The sequence below is a fragment of the Hyla sarda genome, chromosome 6 (assembly GCF_029499605.1).
Source record: "Hyla sarda isolate aHylSar1 chromosome 6, aHylSar1.hap1, whole genome shotgun sequence".
NCBI lineage: Eukaryota > Metazoa > Chordata > Amphibia > Anura > Hylidae > Hyla > Hyla sarda.
In genome coordinates, this window is record NC_079194.1 from 90787084 (window position 1) to 90806245 (window position 19162).

Here is a 19162-nt window from a genome sequence, read left to right on the forward strand (position 1 = left end):
ACTTTCTGGAGCCAGTTTATATATATATATATATATATATATATATATATATATATATATATATATATATAAATAAAAGTTTTTTCCTGGATAACCCCTTTAACATCCAGCTCACTGCAAAGCAAGACACATGTGGTATATGGGCCGACGCTGCATTCCATAAGAGCGAAACATAAATGTATATATCTAAAAACATACCAAAATTCAACATCTGACCTTGTCAAAAAAGGTTGGAAACATCTGATATTTTTAGACACTAAACCTCAAGAAACTAAATGAGTTTCCCTTTTTATATCCCGAGCGAACAGAGTAAACATCCTCTTAGTAGCCATAAGCTTAACATTTCCAGAAGGAAAATGCATGTAACAAATTATGATTCCCCGGTTTTATATACATCATGACATGTCTACCCATCTGCTGAAAGTTATGAAACGTTACATAAACATAATACAAAGAGACAAACATTTATTAACCCCTTAAGGACACGGCCAGTTTGATTTTTGCATTTTCGATTTTTTTTTCTCCTCGCTTCCTAAAGAACTCATTTTGTTTTTTTATCCACAGAGCCATATGAGGGCTCGTTTTTTGCGTGACCAATTTTACTTTGTAATGATGCCTTTCATTTAAACATAAAATGTATGGTGTATGGAGAAATTGAAATGAAAATCGCAATTTTGCAAATTTAAGAAGGTTTTGTTTTTTACACCATCCACTTTACAGTAAAACGGAAATGTGCTCTTTATTTTGTGGGTCAAAAAAATAAAAATGATAGCCAACTTAACATGCTCATCTATTACTGTACTTTAAAAAAATAAAATTAAATTTCAAGCAAAACTTGTATGTTTGAAATTGCCCTTTTCTGACCCTTACAACTGTCAAAAATGTTTTTGTACATGCGGCTGTATGGAATCTCTCGTGTTATGATCTGTTTTTATCGGTACCACTAGTGATGTGATCATAAGACAGCAATTTGGACTTTTTTTTGTATGTTTCTACGGCAATACCAAATAAATAAGTAAAAAAAAATATATATATATGTATAATGTAATGCAAAATGGTAAAAGTGGGGAATTTTAATTTTTATATGGGGAGGCACTAATTCCCATTAAATTAAATTTAAAAAAAACTTCAATTTTTTTTTTTTATATGTTCCCATAAGGGACTATTCATGGCAATCACTCAATGGGCAAAGCACTGATCAGTACTGTCAGCGATCTACTCGTAGGCAGTAGGCATAGAAAAAGATTGCAGAAGAATGGCAGGAGGAAGGTAAGGAGACCTCCAGCTGCCATCTTGACTCATCGGACCCCACGTGGGTGGTCCGATGGGTCTGGCATAGACCTGAAAATACTTCAGATGTTGTGATCAGTATCATGATTTTACTATTATTCGGGCGTATTAACACACCGGATCTGCAGCGGATTTAAAACGATAAAATCTGTGGTTGCAGATCCACAACTGCGAATTTTGACTGGCATGTCAATAAAGTGATTGCCTTGTAAAATCTGCACCTGCAGATGCGCAAATTCAAATCTACAGCGGATCCGGTGAGTGAATGCACATGTGGACCCATATAAGTGTCGGATTTACTAAATATTCTACATTATCCTTTTCTCATTCCTCTTATTTAAAATAAATAAATAAATGTATGATTTGCAGCACTTTACCTCACCAAGGACCTACCTGTAGCACTGGGTGTCCACAAAACAGATATGGCCACCTGGTCATTGCAAGCATATTGACTGATGGTTATATTCTGCATATCGGCAATCAGGTGCTTCCCTCCAGAAGTGATGGTACAGTCTGATGGAATAAATGGAGAATTGTGAATACAAGCATATAAGGTTAACCCTACAGACACCAGTATTTCAGAATTTTGAAGTTTTGAAGTGTAGTGTTGGGAAAAAAACATGTGAAGCGCATCACTTAGTAAATCATATCCCAATGCAAATTTTAGCAATAGAAGAAAAATAAGGTTCGATGCAAATGTGAAAAAAATTAATATCTGTACCTTGTAACCTAGATAGTTAATAAAAAAAATGCGTGGTCCGCACAATATGGAAAATTTCAACAGGATATTCAGGATATTACATATGTTTGCGGTGCGGTCTACAGCCCTATCCATGCAAGGCGATCCATGTTTACTCCAGCTGCTCACGCATGGTGAGATGTCACATATGGTCTGTAAAACATATCCTCTCCTAGTTTTCCTCTTTCATTATCATTTTTATGAGGAGGGGGGGGGGGGGAAATCATATAATTGTAAGTTTTGCTGCTTGTAGGAAAATTCTCATCCCATAGCCAATAAATTGCAGAATGTGCGGACAGCTTAACACACTGATCACATCACATCTGTGATGTCCGCACGGCATACACATATATGCCCACAAGCCCATACACTTTCAATACTCTACCCTATGCCAAGAGAGTAACGGTAGAATCATATGTTGTATATTCGTATCGTATTTTACACTGCGAATGCACAAATGCCAGTTACTAGGCCGGGCTCCCTGTTGCAGCCATGTAGCCCTGTGTGCCTGCTTGTAGCAGATCTGTTACGAGCAGACACACAGGGCTACCGCAACAGGGAGCTCGCTCTAATGACTGGCATTGGTGCCATCCGCAGCATAAAATACACTGCAGATGTGCCACGTGTGACCCCAACCCTGTGTGTCCTCCTAGATAAAGCCACATAGTGGCGAAACATGTCGGGGTGTGACAGTATCACTTTTTAATGGGCAACCCCTAAGTGTCCTTTATATAATGCACAAATGATAGGCTGAACGTACACTGGTATTTGACCTGCGGTGCACAGCAGGCGAATGGCATAAAATCTATAACCCATATGAGAGCACTATATAGGGAAGGCATGAAATGTCTCCAAAACCTGACCTAATGGTGTGTATATAAACACCTAACAAGTGCTCTCAGACTATATTGAGGCCACCAGTGGCTGCTCTAAACCCTATAACCCTTAGAGACATATAGGGGGTTGTGTTTTTAAATGTGCGTTTCTCACTGTTTACTAAATTAGATATTATTTGATTTAAATAAAGATACGTTTTAGTTTGGACACATAGTATATAGAGGTCTTGTTAACCCCGGTGGGGTTAAATTGTTGTTATAATGTAAAGAGGTATTCCCATCTTGGGCATTTATGGCATATTCATGGGACAGAGAGGTTTAGGTCCTGCCTCTGGGACCCTACCCCATTGAATTAATGGGGGGGGGGGTTCGTGACTGCCATTTGCCAAATTAAAGCATTTAAAGTAAAAGGAAAGGTGACAGTTTTAGAGAACACCCATTTATATGTTACAATAACTACAAAGCGGAACTTACTGTCATAACGGAATGTGACATTGGGCTGTCCATTGTTCTTATTCCAAGATACACCCTATGGAGGAAAAAACAATAACATTAGTGCTTACAATAGAAACTAAATTATTGATGAAGAAAATACAAAACATTTTAGTAGTAAGTAAGGCTATATTCACAAACTATTTATAATAGCATGATCTAAAGGTGATACAAGGTGCTCAACTCTAAGTGCAGTTGTGCACCTACATTGGAGTGGAGAACCCGCACCTATGGATCACAAAATGGATTCACTCCTGTGGCAGATATAAACAATGACTAGGGATCGACTGATTATCGGTATGGCCGATATTATCGTCCGATAATCACGATTTTGGGCATTATCGGTATCGGCAATTACCTTGCTGATATGCCGATAATGCCCCGCCCCCCACACCGCAACCTTATATTAAAGGACACACCTGAACCCGCACACCACACCAAGGTTTCTCAAAGTGGTGCGGGACCTATCAACTTACCTACCTGGCCAGATAAATAAAACCAGGAACAAAATTACAGCAGCCCTAGGTCCGACTTGCAGACTGCTCCCCAGTTATCTCCAGTGTGAACTGATCACACATACAATGGGAGGGGGGAGACAGGCTACAAGCCCCACCCCTGGTTGGTTCGTTTATAGCAGGCCTCACAGGTGAAGCCCTAATGCTACCCAATAAGATAAAAGGGTGCATTAGTATAAGCCTTGAACAAAGACATATCGGCTTATATTTGCATGAACATGGTTTTAGCAGGGAACTCACAAGTACATTCACAAACTACCACATTCAAGGGGATGTGTGAGTAAGGGTGGTGCAGTTTGCCACAGCAACCAGATTGCGCCATTTGGTTTTAAAAAGGCCCCTGAAAAGGAAAGGAGCAATCTGATTGGTTGCTATGAGCAACTGCATCACTCTTCCTCTACACAGGTTTCGAAAAATCTTCCCCGTGTACAAACTATTTTAGGCTATATATATTTTTTTAGTTACTTGTTTGCGACTTTCCACATAGACAACCTTTTTATGATTGTGTAGGTACGTCAACACCAAGTTGTTGTTCTTTACTGCTCACGAATTGGTCATGTGCAACTTTTGGTGAAATGGTTAAAAAATCAAAAAATTGTTACCACAGAGAGACCATACAAAGTAGTGTCGTGAAGTAATAATTTAAAAACAAATGGGTACTAGCACCATATTTATTACCTGCCATACAATATTGTAAATATGGCGCTAAGGCTGCATTCACATCTCGTTTTTTTGCAATACGGGTCCCGTATCCCGTTTCTGTAGAAAAAAACGTATGTCTCCAAACCGGACCGAAACGTATGCAACCGTATATGCCTAATCACGTTTTTAAACCGTATACGGTTTGAAAATGGATGTCCGTTTGCATACGTTTTAATAAGTTTTCTTTGAAAACATTTTAAACATTTTAAATAAAGTTGTTTTTTTTTTATTGAATTTCCCAAAAAAGTGTAAAAAATGTAAAATAAAAATGAAAAACAGTATTGTGCAAACCGGATGTAACCGTACGCACATACGGTTCAATACGGTTACCATAGAACTCCATTTTAAAATAACTGTATACAGTTTGGATGCATTTTTTCACCGGGACACAAAACCGTAGTAGACTACGGTTTGGTGTACCGTTAAAAACCGTATAAACCCGTAAATGATGCAAAATGTACACAACCTGATGCTACGGTTGTCATACGGTTTACAATGAAATGTCTATATATACGGTTTGCAATACGGTTTGATACGTTTTTTTTTTATGAAACCGGATACTGCAACCGTATTGCAAAAACGCAATGTGAATGCAGCCTTACACACTTTTTTTTTTTTTTGCAAGGTTGACAATAGATGACATATGCCAGTGAATGCTAAAGCAGTGTTTTCCAAGCAGGGTGCCTCCAGCTGTTGCAAAACTACAACTCCCAGCACGTAGTTTTTTTTTGCAAGGGAGACAATAGATGACATATGCCAGTGAATGCTAAAGCAGTGTTTTCCAAGCAGGGTGCCTCCAGCTGTTGCCAAACTACAACTACCAGCATGCCTGGACAGCCGTTGGCTGTCCAGGCATGCTGGGAGTTGTAGTTTTGCAACAGCTGGAGGCACCCTGCTTGGCAAACACATTGCTAAAGAGTGGCATAGGTCAGTCAGTGCTTTATGTTCTGTGAATACTTTGGGAGATATCCCCAGTTTAGGCGGCAAACAAAGCCCCATATCCAGACAGGAACAATCCCTTAACCTGTGCAGTACCAAATGACATTCTTCTAAGTCCCAACAATAAGAACTTCTAGACATAAACACAAAACTACTAATACTGCTGATAAATGGCGCTCTACTATATGTTACATATTATCTAAAAGTGGATTACAAATACTACTACTACTAACAAAACAGCCATGTCATACAGACACTATATAGGGGGAGATTTATCAAAACCTGTCCAGAGGAAGAGAGGCTGAGTTGCCCCTAGCAACCAATCAAATCGCTTCTTTCATTTTCCAGAGGCCTTTTCAAAAGTGAAAGAAGCCATCTGAATGGTTGCTATGGGCAACTCAGCAACTAAGTCTCCCCCATAAGTACATTTGTGCATATGCGGCCTTTGTTTGTCAGCATTAGCGCCCATGGGTCAGTGGCAGGGCTGTGGAGTCGGTAGATAAATGTTCCGACTCAGACTCCAGAGTTTTCTGTACTTCCAACTCCGACTCCCCGACTCCTCTGTATTAATATGCGAATGTATTTTATACATTCCTTGAAGGAAAGAAAGGCAACGTACATGTCATTACCACAGGACTACTGGCTGGGAAGCCAACAGTCTACTGTATTGAACAGTTTGTGTGCTGATCTGCTGCTGAAGATAGGGCAGTGGGAGGATCCAAGAAGGGGCATTTATTATAAAACATGATTTCCCTAGTAGAATCCCATAGTCATATTTAAAGGAGTACTCCGCCCCTAGACATCTTATCCCCTATCTTTTAAAAGAGACTGGAAAACTTGAAGATGAGGCCTTCTACTGATATATCTGTGTATAGGGGGGGGGGGGGGAACTAAAAAAAACTTCTGTTGTACATTACTCTGTTACAATGTTACTTTATCTTTTTTGGCAAAAAAAAATTTTTTTTTTTGCGAAGCATTTTAGTGTAGCTTCTTAGGCAAATAAAAAAAAAAAAAAACAACAACAAAAAAAAAACAACACATTTTAAAGGGGTTATCCAGGAAAAAACTTTTTTTTTGATCAACTGGCTCCAGAAAGTTAAACAGATTTGTAAATTAATTCTATTAAAAAAATCTTAATCCTTTCAGTACTTATGAGCTTCTGAAGTTGAGTTGTTCTTTTCTGTCCAAGTGCTCTCTGATGACGTGTCTAGGGAAACGCCCAGTTTAGAAGCAAATCCCCATAGCAAACCTCTTCTACTCTGTGCAGTTCCCGAGACAAGCAGAGATGTCAGCAGAGAACACTGTTGACAGACAGAAAACAACAACAACAACTCAACTTCAGCAGCTAATAATTATTAAAAGGATTAAGATTTTTTAATAGAAGTAATTTACAAATCTGTTTAAACTTTCTGGAGCCAGTTGATATAATTTTTTATTTTTTTTCCTGGAATACCCCTTTAAAGTTTTTAGGTTGCTTGCTGTTTTCTGTTCACATGCCTACCTGGTAAAATACTACAACAAACTTAATGTAACATAAAGCATAAAAGCCAAAGCGAGGATGGAATTGTTCTCTGTGTGTATTTTGTATACAGAGATATTACAAGCAACCCATTCTATACGCGGGCAAAACACATAAACCAACAAAAGTGCTCACTGCCACCTTTATTTTGGAGATCTGTAGGAGAGTCTGTGCCTGGGGCGATATTCGTGCAGAGCCATCTGTTTAGCCGTATAATAAGCACTTCCTCTAGAGTGCACTCTCATTAACACGAAATAGACGCCTAGGAGTGTCCTCGGGTTTATGGAGATCTGCGCACAGCTGCCTCAGCTGTACCGGTATAACAGTTGTGCCAGTAGCTGAAGTAATAAGGGTGTGTGTGGGGGGTTGCTTTGTCGAACACATTGCCAAACACCCTATTAGGGCATTTTGTGTTAATAGATGGGGGCCCCTTACCCTGGAGCTCCATTAAATAAGGTACATTCACTTGTGGCTGATCTGATGCAAAACTTTTCTGCATTTGACAATTTCAATGGGGCGTTATTTCTATTTTAGATGAACGTAATCGTGTTTCTCCGAAAATAAGACTGGGTCTTATATTAATTTTAGTCACAAAAAAACACACTAGGGCTTCTTTTCAGGGTAGGGCTTATTTATTTACGGTATGTACATTGAACAACATGCATTGCCCACCAACGCATTCCTAAGGAACCGGCCTCATTGTCCCTCTGCTGTTCTTGCTGCTTTCTGGGGATGGGAACGTCACAGAGCAGTCAGCCTATCACCTGCCGCAGCGATGTCCCGCCTCTGCCGATGATAGGCTGAGCCCATTGTCATTCAAGAAGCCAGCCGATAATCCAGCTAGGGCTTATTTTCGGGGTAGGGTGTATTTTCGGGGAAACACGGTAGCAGAGTTTCCAACCAGTGTGCCTTCAGCTGATGCAAAAGTGCAACTCCCAGCATGCCCGGACAGCCTTTGGCTGTCCGGGCATGCTGGCAGTTGCACTTTTGCATCAGCTGGAGGCACATCAGTTGGGAAACGCTGCCTCAGTTTACACTGAGAAATTTCCAAGGAATCATTTCGGTCAGGAAATTCAGCAAATCTTCTGCTTAACGTGGAATCTGAGCAGAATTTGAAGAGAAAATCTGGAGGAGGATCACTACAACAACCCCCAATGGGCTGGATCTCAATTTTGCTTGAGAAAAATCTGCGTCAATTCCGCTCCAAACTCATTTCGTCAGGAAAACAATAAAGTCCCTTTGACTTCAATGGGCTTTTACCCGCGGATTCCACCAAAAGAATGAACATGTTCAATCCTTTGGCAGAAAACGATTCCACGTCGGAATTTCGTCCATGGAAATTCCTCAGTGTGAACAGAGCAGATGAAAGACAATTTAGGTCAATGGAACTTTCCTTCGAGGTGAAATTGAAGCGGAATACTGGCACAAAATTACGCAAGTAAATTCATCTTCAATTCCTCAGTGTGAAGATACCCATAGAGGTTTAAGACCACCATGTGTTTATAGAGTACCCAGCAAAATTAATTCAAAATGCAAACAGGATGATTTTAATAAGTACCATGTAATGCATAACTGTTCCTATGGTGGCACTGCAGGAAAACAGATCCCTTGCTGCCATGTTCCACAGGGTTCCTGTTAAAGTGTACCTGTCGCCAACAAAAACTTTTGATATAAAGTAGATAATACCATTATATGTATATTTGTAATATACATTGATTAAAAAATGTGTATTTTTGAGTGAAAAAATGCTGTCCCTGCAGGTATTGCCTGTGCGTCTATGAGGAGTCCAAATACAGGAAGTGAGGGCAGGAAAAGTAGGCTCCAGGCTTGCCAATCATCCTGCTGTGTGAGCAAGGGGCGTGTCATAGAGCCTCACTGCACAGAGCCCTGCTTCTCCACCCTCACTTCCTGTATTTGGACTTCTCATAGATACACACAGGCAATAGCTGTAGGAACAAAAATATACAAATTTTTTAACCAATGTATATTACAAATATACATATAATGGTATTATCTACATTATATAAAAAAAATTTGTTGACAACAGTTACACTTTAAATTATTTTTAGGGGACCCTTCTAAATTTAATGCAAACTTTCTCTATACCCCTATAGTAAAATGATATGGGAATTATTTGCTTATTATTTTACACCTTGTTCACAATAACTTTTTTACTAAATATTTGTCCCAGTTAATGCGAACCTGGCCATACACTTTAGTTGTTGGCTGAACACTCGTTCAGATGGCAGCTATCTCACCCCAACATACACAAGCACACACCTGAACATGCATGCGTTTTTTTAGTGGGTGGGGGGAGGCAAGTTGCTGCCACTTTCCAAGAACAAAAAAAAAATAAAGCAATAAAGTTCCCGAATCAGGTTTTTGATGAAAGACGGATTCCTCAAAACCGGAGTAAACTGAATCAAAACGTGTGTACAAATTTTAACCCGTATAGGGTTTGAAAAATGATGTCCGGTTGCATCCGTTTTTTAAAGAAAAAAAACGTATACGTGTTTAACTGTTCACTCCATTATGAATAAAGTTTCATTTGTTTGATTGAAATTTCAAGATAAAAAAAACTGTGCAAAGTCAAAACCTGTATGGTGCAAACCGGATGGAACTGTACGCACATACTGTACTCTGTATACGGTTTCAATATGGTTTTTTACCCGGACTAAAAACTGTGGTAGACTATGGTTTTGGGTACGTGGAAAAAAAAAAAAAACAGACAAAAACCGTACAAGACGCAAAACGGATGCATCTTTTGGCATACAGTTTTCAATGGAGAGTCAATGCATACGGTTTTCAATACAGTTTTGTATGGTTTTCAATGGAGAGTCAATGCATACGGTTTTCAATACAGTTTTGTATGGTTTTCAATGGAAAGTCAATGCATACGGTTTTCAATACAGTTTTGTACGGTTTTCAAATTGAAAACGTATACGGGAACTGTATTGCAAAAACGTGGTGTGAATGCACCTTTGAGGGACCACCATATCCATTACATGGGTGGCTAATCCTACCAAAATATGTGTGTTTTAATTACTTTTATCTAGTGTATATGGCCAGCCAAAGCCTGATGAAGGGCCCCAGCCTAAAACACGTAGAATCCATGTCCATGTAGAATTTTACACAGTGGTGTATGTATGTCCATCATAGAATATTAAGATGCATTAATTAACATTACCTGCAATGCGAAATGCTGAACCCCTTCTACTTTTGTTCTACTTGGTATATTGGTCGAGAAACATACAATAGCAAGTTGTAAGTGTCAGTCCTGCTACCCATAGTCAGGAGACTATGCAGAATAGTAATCATACTTTACAAGTGGAATTTATATATATATATATATATATATATATATATATATATATATATATATATATAAAAAATTCTATGAATTTAAAATATATGTCCTAAATCGTGGTTGATGAATGCAGTACTGTGCTTTGAGGCACATGATCTCCGAATTGACAGATTGCTTACACACTAATACTACACAGATAAAGCACCTTTCAGTAGCTGGCCCTATCAAATGACTACAAGGTCTGTAGGATAATCTCATCCAAACATCACTGAACCAGGCTGTCAACAGCCGACGGGCGGCGGGAATATATCACTTTCTATCAGGTCAAATTGTTATCTAAAAAAAAAAAAATTTAAAAAATTTACTGATTTATCTCACATACATTAAACATATCCTATTCTAGCTCCGTGGTTGACTTTAATATTGATGAAAGTCCATACATAGATTTGTCTGTTCAGTGACATTTTAGGAAACAGAAGCTGCGTCAAGAGTCCACTATTCTAGAAAATCTTAAAGGGGTACTCCCGTGGAAAACTTTTTTTTTTTAAATCAACTGGTGCCAGAAAGTTAAACAGATTTGTAAATTACTTCTATGAAAAAAATCTTAATCCTTCCAGTGCTTTATAGGGGCTGTATACTAAAGAGGAACTGCTTTTATTTTTAGATTTCTCTGATGTCACAACCACAGTGCTCTCTGCTGACCTCTGCTGTCCATTTCAGGAACTGTCCAGAGCAGGAGAAAATCCCCATAGCAAACATTTGCTGCTCTGGACAGTTCCTAAAAATGGACAGCAGAGGTCAGCAGATATGACTGTGGTTGTGACATCAGAGAAATCTAAAAAGAAAAGCATTTCCTCTGTAGTATACAGCCACTAAAAACACTGGAAGGATGAAGGTATTTTAATAGAAGTAATTTACAAATCTGTTTAACTTTCTGACACCAGTTGATAAAAAAAATAAATAAATAAATAAAAATAAAGTTTTCCACAGGAGTACCCCTTTAACATGATTCCAAAGTTCACCGTCTCCTCCTGATCTAACTGTGTGACAATTTTAGAGCAGATCTAACGATTCATGAACCAAGAAGATCAGGATGAACACATCCCACTTGGAACTGCTGCAGTGAGTGAAATTGTAGGACACCGCAAATATATAAATATACATACATAGACACAAATAGTGCAGATGTATCATTTAAAGCAATTGTCCAGATAAGAAAAGTCTAATCCAGTGTTTCCCAACCAGGGTGCCTCCAGATGTTGCAAAACTACAACTCCCAGCATGCCTGGACAGCCAAAGGCTGTCCAGGCTTGCTGGGAGTTGTAGTTTTGCAACACCAGGAGCACCCTGGTTGGGAAACACTGGCCTAATCTGTTGATCATCGATTTGGATGGGCACGGTGTAGTATTTAATTTCTCCTGTACTGAGGCTGCAGGAAAACTCAACACTTACTGGCAAGATTTAAAGAGGTACTGCAAAAGAAAACAATGTTTTTAAATCAACTGGTACCAGAAAGTTAAACATATTTGAAAATGACTTCTATTTAAAATCTTAAAGGGGTTATCCAGGAAAAAACTTTTTTTTTTTATATATCAACTGGCTCCAGAAAGTTAAACAGATTTGTAAATTTCTTCTATTAAAAAATCTTAATCCTTTCTGTACTTATGACCTTCTGAAGTTTAGGTTGTTCTTTTCTGTCTAAGTAATCTCTGATGACACTTGTCTCGGGAAACGCCCAGTTTAGAAGAGGTTTGCTATGGGAATTTGCTTCTAAACTGGGCTGTTCCCGAGAAACGTGTCATCAAAGAGCACTTAGACAGAAAAGAACAACCTTAACTTCAGAAGCTCATGAGTACTGAAAGGATTAAGATTTTTTAATAGAAGTCATTTACAAATCTGTTTAACTTTCTGGAACCAGTTGATGTATATAAAAAAAAGTTTTTTCCAGGAATACCCCTTTAATCCTTCCAGTACTTATCAGCTGCTGTATGTTCCAGAGGAAGTTGTGTAGTTATTTCCAGACTGACAACAGTACTCTCTGCTGTCTCCTCTGTCCCTGTCAGGAACTGTCCGAAGCTAGAAAGGTTTGCTATGGGGATTTGCTCCTACTCTAGACAGTTCTTGAAATAAAGCACAAAGACGCGCTACATAGTAAAATGCCACCAGCGGATAGGGGGGAAACTGTGCTCACCACAGGTGGTTGTGTGAATACACACACACACACCAATGGATTGAGTGAGATTAAAGGGGTACTCCGCCTCTAGCATCTTATCCCCTATTCAAAGGATAGGGGATAAAATGTCAGATTGCCAGGGTCCCGCTGCTGGGAACCCCCAGGATCTCCACTGGGGCACCCCGCTATCATTACTGCACAGAGCAAACTCGCTCTGTGCGTAATGACGGGCAATACAGGGGCCGGAGCATTGTTACGTCATGGCTCCGCCCCCTCGTGACATAACGGCCTGCCCCCTCAATACAAATCTATGGGAGGGGGCGCGGCGGCCATCACGCCCCCTCCCATAGACTTGCATTAAGGGGGCGGGCCGTGACATTACGATGCTCCAGCACCTATATCGCTGGTCATTACGCACGGAGCGAGTCGGCTCTGTGCAGTAATGATAGCGCGGTGCCACAGTGGAAATCCCGGGGGTCCCCAGCAGCGGGACCCCAGCGATCTGACATCTTATCCTCTATCCTTTGGATAGGGGGATAAGATGTCTAGGAGCGGAGTACCCCTTTAAAGGTTCTGTCCGCAGAAGGAGACTTCTAACAGAAGTTGCAGGTTGAAAAGAATGGTGCTGGTTGGAACCCAGCCAGCACCGATCTTTTCAACCTGCAATTCCCGTTAGAAGTCTATTTGTCAGTCCTGGACAGTTCTTGACATGGACAGAGGTGTCAGCAGAGAGCACTGTGGTTAGACTGGAAACAACTCGACTTCCTATGGAGCATACAGCAGCTGATAAGTACTGGAAGGATTAAGATTTTTAAATATAAGTCATTTACAAATCTGTATAACTTTCTGGCACAAGTTGATTTAATAAAAATGTTTATCCTCTGGAGTACCCCTTTAAAGTGAAAGAAGCCATGTTGTAATACAACATATAACCTGAGGACAGGTGTGGTGCTGTTTTTTTATTTTTTATTTTTTTTTAGAAGAAATAAATAGAAGAATTCTCTGTTTTTCTATTCCTGGATAACCCCTTTAACTGTATAGATGAAGCTGTGGTACACAAATGGAAAATGGCCCTAAGATTCAACTTATTGTTGGGGTTTGTGGAGTCAGACTTTCACTCAAATAATGGACTTGGCCCTCTATATTAGTCACAACTCTCCATACACATTAGTTTTGGGCACCGTGAACATGTATTTCCATAACAAGCCACAGTAGGACAATGAGTTGTGCCAAGCAAACTACATTTTATTGTACATTATTTACACTATAAAAACTTGAAAAATGTTCTATAAATTCCAATTTAATGTTGTGCTAGTGTGAGGTACAGAACTGTGCACTTGATAGGTAACTCCCTCTTAGCACGATAACCTGTCTGCGTGACAAGGCACTTTCGTGGAAAGAAGAAAAAAAAAAAAGTTTCAATTAACCTTCTCAAGTCCAGACTGGTACCTGTAACCTGGAATCTGTAAATGGGCTCCACATTCCCATCCGGTATGAAAAGAGTCAGAAATTCCATTGCTGCCCAAGATGAGAGATGTCTGAACAAACACGCGTGCGTTCATCCCATGTGCGTGCAAAGGAAACTATCGCCACAACATACAGATGTTATCACGGGTTCTCAGCCGCACAATACAGTGCACAGGTGCAGGTAACAAGGGCCAGTGCACGGGGCGGAACTTCAAAAGGGAACATAAACTCTGACATCTCCGTGTGCGTGCCAGCAGGGGAAACGCTTGCTCCGCTTTAAGTCACATTTAAAGAGGCTTATTTTTGTTTAAAGTGATAATCTTAAGAAAAAAGTGGGGAGGATAAAAAAAAAAAAAAAAAAAAGTTAGTTGACAGGAGAAGGAGACAGTCGGTCTTCATTCTTTTTGTAGTGTAACCCGAGAAATCTGCCAGGAATGCCATTCAGAAGACTCTAGTGAAAGGAGTGGATGAGGTCAGACCCATTTTGTTCACGAATACTCCGCCGCTCACCTAGAGCCAAAATAGGTAGTCCTCATAGGTCATTCAGGACCACGTTGTGTAGCCAAGCTACTACGACTAGTCACTTCAGAATCTAAGAATGAAACATGATATTGGGTGCTGTGATTATGGCCATTGGAAGAAGTGCATGGGGGGGATGATGGGGGTTGTACGTCATCAGTACAAAGCTTTACTAATGAGAAGCCATTGTGGATAGGCTGGGAGATGCATGGTGCAAGTGCTATGTGTCTCCATACTGTGTGGAGCTCAGTCTAACTAGGTCATCAATGCCCGACTAGTGCGATTCCATCATGTCCATGTTCAGGCGTATGGAGAGACAACTGCAGGACGGGCGGTTGGGTTAACAAGGCATCTGTCTTATACCTAGCGAGTATTCCGTGTGGGTTCCACTCGCCCAGAGTGCAGTTAATTCTCTTAGATTTAGTAAATACCTGTACAGACCCTTTAACTTCTTGGAGGACATACATGCATGGTTGTGTTTACCAAGCAGCATTGTGGCTGCACACAGCAGTAAGAAAGCTGGGATGGGATGAAGGACACTCTGGGACTGTTGCACCACTCTCTGGGGGTATAATATATAGGGTTTTATGAATACACCTTATTAGTGGATTAAAATTAATTTATACTACTTTTTACTAGATTACTTCCACATTAGGTGGATAAAGTGCACTATATATATATATATATATATATATATATATATATATATGTATATACACACACACACACACATATACATACATACACACACACACACACACACACACACACACAGACCAACAAATCGATTATAAAAAAAAAAAAAAAAAAAGTTAATTACCACCAAAAACGCGTTGGAAGATAAAACCCCCACATGAAGTTGGGGTTTTGTCTGCACGCAATACACGCGTTGTCGAACTTTACCCTAAACAGAGTGCCCTCCGGCACTTTCCACCTGATTCTTTCAAATCTTAATTTCTTATATCTTATAATTTCCAGAAGGAGAAAAAGCAGAATGATTCCCTGCGAGGGTCTTCATAATCCATCCCTGATGTGTCCCTTTTTACGTCAGTCATTGTCTGTCTCTGATTGAAGGACTTCTGGTCTTCATTTCCTCAATAGGAACATATATACAGTATTTATTTAAACATACACGTGATCACGTGCTCTATGGTGAGTAGACTGGACTTAATGGTGTATTGGGTCTTTGCTTTGACACAACACCGACTTGTACATGGCCCACATCCCTTTACTGCCATGATGCCTTAGGTGGCGGCCTACTTCCCTAAGGACAAAATATTGGGGCAACAAATGCCTGATCTTTTTTACCCCTGACATTGGTCACTGGTGGAAAGGCAGGAAGCCACCATTCACATTAGCCAGTTGGTGGGTTCAGGTAAATTCGGTGGATTTTATACTGAAATCTATCACACTGTTAATCTTTTGCTGTGTTCAGATAAGTGTTGACTGCAATTCCATCACGCTAAACAGCAAGAATTGCGCAGAATAACGGCATAAGACACGACGCAACAAAGAAAAGCTGGAAATTCCCCATCTGATATTGTGAGCTTATATCTGAGCCCTAACCAATAATTTGAGCAGATTTCTTTTTCTAAGTTTCCTTTTATGTACAAAAGGATATGGCTGCTATCTCGGCTAACAATGGTCTCAAAGCCCCTCTGGTTTTATTGCCTAATAAATAGCTTTTGGTCTCCACACCAGTGAACACCTGCAACAACACCTCAAGTGTTTTAGAGAGTTAACACAAAGTTCAAAGACAGTTTACAAGCGATTGGGAAGTGCTGCTTTACTGTACGCAGCATTGCGCTCTGATGAGACCAGATGGATTGATTCCGACATCCAAAACCTTTAAGTGTGGCGGCTCAAACATACCACCTTAGGGCTAAGTCCAGACAAAACCTTGTTTTATTTGATCTCTTCTTTCTTTGCCATGGGCTTTCCTCCCTCATTACAAATATAAAGCCCATATCTAGCAGGAAACAACTCTTTCAGGAGCCGGTGGGCACTCTCTTAGATTTTATTTTATTTATTAATTTAATCGCAATGGGTTCAACATTTTGTACAGTTTAATTTGTTAATATAACTATACAAATAGCTCAAATTTTCAAACCGTTCCAAATCAAGTTCCCAATGTAGAGAAAATAGGGAATTTATCTAGTAAAATGTAGTACCATACACACGCAATTAACAGCATAGACGTGCACATTAAATTATGCCAATTTCTATCGGAATTTATGGTACATCTGTCAGTCTGCATGAGGCCACACCTCTTATACTAAACCCAGTCAGGACTCCGCCTCCGTGTGACGTCACGCCCCGTCCCCTCAATGCAAGTCTATGGGAGGGGGCGTGACGGCCATCACGCCCCCTCCCATAGACTTGCATTGAGGGGACGGGGCGTGACGTCACACGAGGGCGGAGTCCTGACGTGACTGACTTCCGTTCCTGTGGTCGCGACACAGACCCACCAGCGCTTCCGGACAAGAAACAGGTGGGTGCCGCGTGCAATATTGTGGGGGTCGCCAGTGGGGGGACCCCCGTGATCAGACATCTCCCCTATCCTTTGGATAGGGGATAAGATGTCTAGGGTGGGAGTACCCCTTTTAAAAAAAAATGATACGAAAAAGTGCATAAAGTTGCAACCTATTGAGCAAATATTGCATTACCATATGGAATTTATCATTTGTTTTATGTCAGACAACTTCTGTAAAGCACTTAATAACTTCCTCATGTACAGAAGACAAGGATTACATGGGCAGCTTGTAGGAGTACATAAAACAAAAAGCATGCACTTACCTGCCTTCAACCCCCCCAATGGTACCATTCCCATTGTGCTGGTCCCACTGCTTACAGCTTTTTGCTCTATGTCCCGACAATGTTTTGGGATGGAGAACAGGAAGCTCTAAGCAGCAGCACTGACAGAAAGGCATCAAAAGAAGATTGACGGCAGGTGAGTGATAATAAACATACTGTAATATATAAAAAGTGTCTATAGTCACACTACTAGGAGAAGCCAAGCAGCGTACAGCATACATTAAAATCCATACATATATATATATATATATATATATATATACACACACACACAGTACAGATCAAAAGTTTGGACACACCTTCTCATTCAGAGTTTTCTTTATTTTCATGACTATGAATTAACACATGTGGAATTATATACATAACAAAAAAAGTGTGAAAATATGTCGTATTCTAGGTTCTAGCCACCTTTTGCTTTGATTACTGCTTTGCACACTCTTGGCATTCTCTTGATGAGCTTCAAGAGGTAGTCACCTAAAATGGTCTTCCAACAGTCTTGAAGGAGTTCCCAGAGATGCTTAGCACTTGTTGGCCCTTTTTGCCTTCACTCTGCGGTCCAGCTCACCCAAAACCATCTCGATTGGGTTCAGGTCTGGTGACTGTGGAGGCCAGGTCATCTGGCGCAGCACCCCATCACTCTCCTTCTTGGTCAAATAGCCCTTACACAGCCTGGAGGTGTGTTTGGGGTCATTGTCCTGTTGAAAAATAAATGATGGTCCAACTAAACGCAAACCGGATGGAATAGCAGCCGCTGCAAGATGCTGTGGTAGCCATGCTGGTTCAGTATGCCTTCAATTTTGACTAAATCCCCAACAGTGTCACCAGCAAAGCACCCCCACCCCATCACACCTCCTCCTCCACACCAGCACACCTGTGACGTGAAAACCATTTCAGGTGACTACCTCTTGAATCTCAACAAGAGAATGCCAAGAGTGTGCAAAGCAGTAATCAAAGCAAAAGGTGGCTACTTTGAAGAACCTAGAATATGACATATTTTCACACTTTTTTGTTATGTCTATAATTCCACATGAGTTAATTCATAGTTTTGATGCCTTCAGTGTGAATCTACAATTTTCATAGTCATGAAAATAAAGAAAACTCTGAATGAGAAGGTGTGTCCAAACTTTTGGTCTGTACTGTATATATCTCCACCTAGTGGTGAGTGCAGGCAGACGGAATTTATTTTGATTCTTCTGATGCCTATGCAGTAAGATATACTGTAGTATATAAAATGACAACATGCACTGTACTATACTTTTTGGTGTGGATTTCACTCTGAAAATCATCGACAAATATGCAATGTGTGAACCAAGCTTTAAAGTCCATAGATGAATTTCTCTACCAGAAAGTGAAAAGTGGGAGACAGCTGACGACATCTGAGCACAGCACTTTGGGGCCAACATTTTGATTTCTAATTAGTTTCAGTGTGAAAAAAGTTTGAAAGTGTTTCCAAGAAGAGGAAACCCCAGAGAGCACGGCAACCATTCAGCTGCTTGCTCCATAGTTTCCCATGAATGAATCAGGGTTTAAAGAAAGGAAAAAAAAAATCCGAGCTAAACCGAAGGCTATCCGCGGTAATCTATGTCAGCCGCATGAGGCCAGATTAATCCATGTCAGACAGTTTAAAGTTCTCAGAGCACTTTAGACTCTAAATCACTGTGAAGATCTTCCGTGACCCTCATCGAGTTTAACCCTTTGAGCTCAAGAAATTGTATAAAAATTTATAGGGGTAAAAAAAAAAGGCTAAATTCAAACAGTGATTTTGCCTAAATTGACTACAGCAGACACTATTCTGGTACAGGTTGGAAAATGCAATGGCTTTGGATTTGTTCCTAGGCCACACAAAAAGT

The 19162-nt window shown here is 40.2% G+C and overlaps 1 protein-coding gene across 12 annotated transcripts in view; it reads right to left on the reverse strand.

Annotated features, from left to right (window-relative positions):
• Positions 1 to 19162, reverse strand: part of IL17RD (interleukin 17 receptor D) — a 96264-nt gene that overhangs the window by 27279 nt on the left and 49823 nt on the right. For 6 of the 12 annotated variants that reach the window (XM_056524410.1, XM_056524411.1, XM_056524400.1 and 3 more), the window contains 2 exons: positions 3340 to 3394; positions 1684 to 1803 (listed from right to left, as the gene is read on the reverse strand). In XM_056524410.1, the coding sequence (XP_056380385.1) occupies positions 1684 to 1737 (54 nt within the window). In that variant the 5' untranslated portion in view covers positions 1738 to 1803; positions 3340 to 3394. The other 6 variants (XM_056524406.1, XM_056524404.1, XM_056524405.1 and 3 more) reach the window with 5 other exon arrangements.